This window comes from Theobroma umbraticum, unplaced genomic scaffold, assembly GCF_002168275.2.
Source record: "Theobroma umbraticum cultivar Fairchild unplaced genomic scaffold, ASM216827v3 scaffold_44.0, whole genome shotgun sequence".
Classification (NCBI taxonomy): domain Eukaryota; kingdom Viridiplantae; phylum Streptophyta; class Magnoliopsida; order Malvales; family Malvaceae; genus Theobroma; species Theobroma umbraticum.
Genome location: NW_018397255.1, coordinates 7,036,791 through 7,042,968, shown reverse-complemented (window position 1 = coordinate 7,042,968; position 6,178 = coordinate 7,036,791). Strand labels below are relative to the sequence as shown.

Below are 6,178 nucleotides of genomic sequence, written 5' to 3'. Positions count from 1 at the left end.
TATCCTGATGGTAGAAAAGAGTGGAAAACAAAACTACGAATCTTGTAACAAAAAAGTATAGATATATAAATACAAGACATGTAAAGAGAAATTTTGGGTTTGTTTACTTGGCGTGCAAGAGGCAGATCAAGGCTATGATAGCAGAAAGCGACAAGAAAATAGTAGTAACCATTAAGACTCCATTAATGCTATTAAGGATGAAATACTGACTTCTCTAGGTGTGAAACTATGACTTACAAGGGGATTAGTGGGATAGTTTGGCTGCAAATTGGGGTAAAATTAAACTCCTTTTTTTTTAGGGACAAAAGAGTGACAAAGACACAGCACCCAGATGACATGTTAAATTGCACAATTGCTTCGTAAGGGAGTGAAGGAAATTAGGAAACATGGAGCATCACTAAGGCACAAGTAACCTGTCTAAGCAAATCAACCTACAATATTTTAAGCCCTCTCCCCCCCCTATATTTCCTTCCAACTCTTCACCTAACATGATGAGTTAAGAGTGCCAAACTCACTTCTCCAAATTAATGGGGTGGTTTCACTCCCTCCTCTCCCCGTTCAAGAAGCTCTGGGATCGCCTCCATTCAAGCCAGAGAAGGGGTAAATCTTCACTCTGTCTCTCACTCTCTCCCCACAGTTCTGTATCAAAGATCAACTCTCTGTTTCTCATGATCACTCTGCTTTGATTTTTAAATCATGTAATAGCATTTTGCATTGTCTTATATGGAATCGTTTTCAAGCTAATTGAGCTTTCTTTGGTTGGCATTGTTCTGCTGCAGGAAGGGGAATATATATCCTTTACAAGGATGTCAAGTCCTGCCCATGTGAGGATGTGCAAGTGCTGTGGTCAATACTGGTGCAGTCACAAACCGCTGCTTTGCCATCAAAAAGAAGTGAAGCCTCAATTTCCCCAGAGTAAACCATGACTGTGAATAAGAAAGTTTCCCTTTGCGTCCATATGATTATATATGTACTTACACCCTTACACTCCCCTGTTTTTCAGTTCATATCAGTTCTGTACTTAGATTTTATGTACAGGCAAGATTAACTTATTTGGCTGGATCAGCTCTTCTTCTTTTTCCCACTCTTCCTTTGGTACTGCTCATTGCAGCAAAGTTGAAGAACTTGTAATCTTGACAAAGAATGAGAATCTGAAAGAAGTTATGACCCATTTGATTTCAATTTGTATGCCCAATCCATCCATTATCCGTTTCCATGGTTGAGGCTCAACCTCCCATATGTACAGTTCAAGATCCAATAAATCTTTGCATGTACTAAAAAGAATTTGATTAAGGGAAAAGAAAGTGATTGAAACCAAAATTATTGAAATTAGAATGTGAGAGTTGCTTTAGTTTGGATTTTGAATGAGACTTTGTTGTCAACATGTAATGATAAACTTGAAGTGTACGCATGATGGAAAAACAAAGTTAAAAAATGGGAGCAGTGATGATACAAATCAACAATGATTACTGTTGTAATAATTAAATCAGATTAGGCATAATATTTTAAAAATTTTTTATATTATTTAAGAAAAATTAAATAAAATTTTATTTTTTATTATATTCAATCAACTCATGTACTTTTATTTTGTATGAAATATAACTTAAAACTAAGATTGACTAAGTATTATTTGTTCAAATACTATTTATTATTTTATATCTACATGACACACATGGAGAGTAAAAATATCACGTGATCGTATCACATCAACATCTATTACGACATGTTAACGTGTCACAATAGCACCACATGACATAAAATGATAAGTAACATTTTGATTAAGAATAGTTAATTAATCATTAGCTATAAATATTTATTTGATGTAAAATAAAATTATAAGAGCTTGAATGAATGTAATAGAAAAATAAAAATTTATATAAATTTTTGTAAATAGTTTAAAATTTTTTTTTAAGTATTATTGTTAGGGTCGGAATTTAAGTTCAACTTTGTACAACCTTAAACTTTAAAGATAGAGTTTAAGTTACCCTATAAATCATGAGCCATGCTAGTGGAAGATCCATGTTTTTATATTTGAGACGCATCGCAGTTTTTATTGATGTGAAATTCGTGATATTTTATTTTACCTAATTTTGTGAATATTCGATTTTACTCTGATACTTTGAAAATAGAGTTTAAGTCAATTTATAAATCATGGGCACATGCTCTAAACTCAAAAAATATACATGATAAGTGGTGAAAAACTCATGATTATATAATCAAGACTTATCACATTTTTTATTGATATGAAATCCATATCATTATACCATTAGATTATTACTACATATTAATAATTTACCTATTTTTAAATAGGCATGAACAAGATATATACCAACCTAACAATATTAAAAATAACTATTAAACACTTTCTTATAAAATCAATATTAAGTAATATATAAGTTCCTATATGAATTTAGTATTAAGAGATAAATGTTATTAGCTCAACGATGAAAGTGAAAAAACCTTATATTAAATAATAAAAAATTATACAAGAATAAAATATTTTAATCAATATATATTTTCTACAAAATAAGATAAAATAAGAATTGCGTATCACATTTTTTAAAATTGACTGCATAGTTATTCATTAAACTTTTCTCTCTCTCATATATAATAGTTTTTTGGTAAAATATTTTAATTTTCAAAATTTTGATTGAAATTAATAGAAGTTTATTAATTTTCGAAATGGATATTCCATTTTAAATTTTTTTTCGTTGGACACATAGATCCAATCGTTAGTTAATCGTTAATATTTCTATCAATTTGTTAAAATGGTAAAAATAAAAAAATAATTTTACCTTTAATTAATTTTTATAATTATTATTTTATAATTTTATTATTTTTATTAATTAAAGAAAAAAAGAACTCCCGTAGGGAGCATTGGAGCTCCCTGGTGAGCCGCGGGAGCATTGGTGCTTCCTTGAAGAGTCCATTTGGGGCTTTCTAAGGAAGCACCGGTGCTCCTTTTGGGGACCTCCAAATCGGGCTTCCCAAGGGTGCCCCGGTGCACCCCTCCCAGATCGGTGCCCCCTCTTTTGGGGAGCATCGATCACTAATTGGTGTTTTTAATTTTTATAATAAATAATAATTTTTTAAATTAATAAAAAAATATTTTAATTTTTTCATAATTTTTATTAACGTGTTTGTACGCTAGGAGCAGAGTTTTCATTTCAAAAATTAATAGATTTTTGTGTAATTTCTTCGATTAAAATTTAAGGGGTTCGGTATTGTACTTTAATTTTTTTGAGATAAAAAATTATATAGTTTTAGTTGGTTATATTTTTTTTATTTTTTATTTTCAAATAACACAAATTGTGTTATTTTCTTTTTTTTTATTTATAAAATTTTTCCTCAATAGATAATTCATACAAATATATAATTTTCATTTGTTGAAAAACGCTAGAAATATTTCATATTTTGTGCATCAAGTTTAAAGGTGTTCAAAAGTCGAGTTACCGATCAAGACTAACGGACCCAACCCAGCATGGTATAGATGTTTTAGGTTTGTGTTGGTCCGACCCTCTAAATTAATTTATTAATAAATTATATGTTAATTTTAATTTTAAAATATATTTAAAAACATTAAAATATGAAGATAAAATCATATTACACTTTTAATAATAAAATAAATATGCGGGCTGAGCAAGGCTTGGGCTTGGCCCAGCGGGAATCTTGTCCCTAAACACCTCTAATCAGGCTTGGTCTAGCTCTCTTTAAGTTCAGTTGAAAGTGAGGCCCTTTCCAAACCCATATCTATTCAGCACAAGCTGAATCTGGGCTCTGGCCTATAACGAAAGCACAGTCATGTAGTTGTAGGCGAGGCCCAGTACCACATTTTCTTAAACCGGAATAGAACACCCTTTATCTTGATTTACGTCTTGCGCTTGCTTGTTCAAGCGAGCAGGAAAGGGGAAACCTCTCTCTCTGAAGGAATCATGTATTTTTTCTCTGCGTTAATTTCTTTAATTGAGATCAATTTCCAACCTAGGGCTGGATTATTCATCGGTTGGACATAAATTTCCAAATTGAAATCGGGTAAAAAGGCTAGATTATCTCTGTCTCTGTCTCTCACTCTTATCTTTTCATTTGGCCAAATGAAAGCTCTTGATGCCCTTTAATTTCTTCGATATGAATAAAGTTTGATCAGTTTCTACTTGAATTCGTCTCCTGTAATAATTTTATTCTCATTAAATATATACCTTGGGAATTCTAGTTCCAACTTTGCTTCTGTTCTTTTTCTGTGTCTGTAGGTATTAATTGCAAATCAAATATTGGTATCTTGTTGGATAAAAGAGGCTATTGATCTCAGGAATATCGATCCTGAAACCATGACATTCAGCGCGAAGGGTGAGTGATCTACTCCTGGCTTTGAATGTGTTGTAACTATTCTTATCACGCTATACCTAGTTGAAGACTTGTCATGGAACACTATGGGCTTAACATAGTCATAATCTTTGAACTTATGGGAAGAACACTTGATGATAGTGCAACGTGCATTTGGTTGAAAGACTTGCCTTATGCTTTCTCTCTCACCTTTCTGCTCGTATCAATTTTCGTCTTCTTGTATCCTGCGTCTGAAACATGTTTTACCTCTTATAACACCACTTAGTGAACTCTTTAGTGAATGCTTTGGGAACTTTTATGAACATTTTGGAGACATTTATAGAGTTAGGAAGATGAGAACTTGTGAAACAGGAATCTTCTTTGGTAAAGCTTTCAACAGTTAGCAACATCTGATGAAAAACCTTGACTTAAATCATTCCTTTTGATGCTAATGACATTCTAAAGTTAATCTCTATTATGGCCAAAACTTAGCTTTTGATTTACTTGAAATAAAATTACATACTGGGACTTTTGGCAGGTTCAGAATTTAACTTCAAGTTCATGATGATTATTGATTGCTCCCATTTGTCATGTTCATAATAATTGACTTTTGTAATTTCTCTGCTGCTTTAAATTTTTGTTACAGTATTGCTAAGGAAAGCAAAGAAGCTTGAGGTGCAAGGCTTAGAGAAGAATAAAATTGCTCTGACTTGTGCCTCTAATCTTGATCAATTGCTTAATGAGGTTTACATCAGTCGTTTGCCAAATCAAATTGATTATGATAATCGAACAGATTTGGTTCGCATCTTCAATGCAATGGTGAAGGAAATTTATGGTAACTTTTCCGTTCTGAAGCAAAATTCTCTAATTTCTCTCTTTAGATAAGAATTAGAGGAAAAAGTTGTTAATAATGTCATTGAATTCATTCTTTTCAAAAATATTTTTTTCTTATTCTCTGGATATAATTTTTTTTTTTTTTTTTTTTATCGCTTTGTAATTATGGGAGTCTCCACTTACCTCCACTTGGTTGCTGCAATTTATAGCAATCTCTGAAGCATACATTTATTATTTTTTACTTGTTAGTATCATCATGATAGCCTAGAGTTTGTTATGTTTCCTTCTATTTTAAATTTCAAGAGTACAGTGACTATTCTTCCAAGGAGAATTGTCCTTGTTCAATGCCAGAATTCTGTACCCTTTTCCCCATTTAGACATTATACTAGCGCTTGAACATGAAGCTTATTTTTTAGATCTAAAGGTAAAGGTTTTCTGTTAGCAATAGTTATGAAACTCAGGCCAAATATCTTCCCATTGATGGCACTAGGTCATTAATCCCAAAGTTGTGTTTGGTATTTTACTAGGAATGTGATTGTTGGCAATATGATTGTTGGGAATGTGATTGTTGGGAATATAACCTTGTAGCGTTTCGTATAACATGGGAAAGTGATGACTATAAAGAATGTGATTGCATTGTAGTGTTTGGTTTAGACGCACTTTACTGGGAGTATAGAATAAATTTACAAAATTATCCTTATGGATGAAAATATAAGTTGAATAACCTCCATTCTTTTTTAATGTAAATTTTTAATTTTTTCAACTTTATTTCTTAAAGTAATAAATAATAGCATGACAAAAATAACATAATTTTTGAATACTAATTATTTAAATATTAAAATATGTAAAATTATTAAATGTTTATTTTTAGTATATTAATTAGTTAATTTTAAAGAATTCAATTAATTAATTTAAATTATTTTATAAAAATATTAGTTAATTAGTTAAATTGCCACATAATCCACCACTTTCTTTCTTTCATTTTATTTCTCTTATTTCTTCCTGCACCCATCGTTCTTCGATT

General features: G+C 31.0%; 1 protein-coding gene across 3 annotated transcripts in view; it reads left to right on the top strand.

Moving 5' to 3' along the window:
• Positions 1–3,878: 3,878 nt before the first annotated feature.
• LOC110429366 (protein HESO1-like) overlaps positions 3,879–6,178 on the top strand; it is a 13,713-nt gene continuing 11,413 nt past the window's right edge. For all 3 annotated transcript variants that reach the window (XM_089782481.1, XM_089782480.1, XM_089782482.1), the window contains exons 1-3: positions 3,879–4,032; positions 4,248–4,344; positions 4,967–5,155. In XM_089782481.1, the coding sequence (XP_089638607.1) occupies positions 4,326–4,344; positions 4,967–5,155 (208 nt within the window). In that variant the 5' untranslated portion in view covers positions 3,879–4,032; positions 4,248–4,325. The remainder of the gene's footprint in view (positions 4,033–4,247; positions 4,345–4,966; positions 5,156–6,178) is intronic.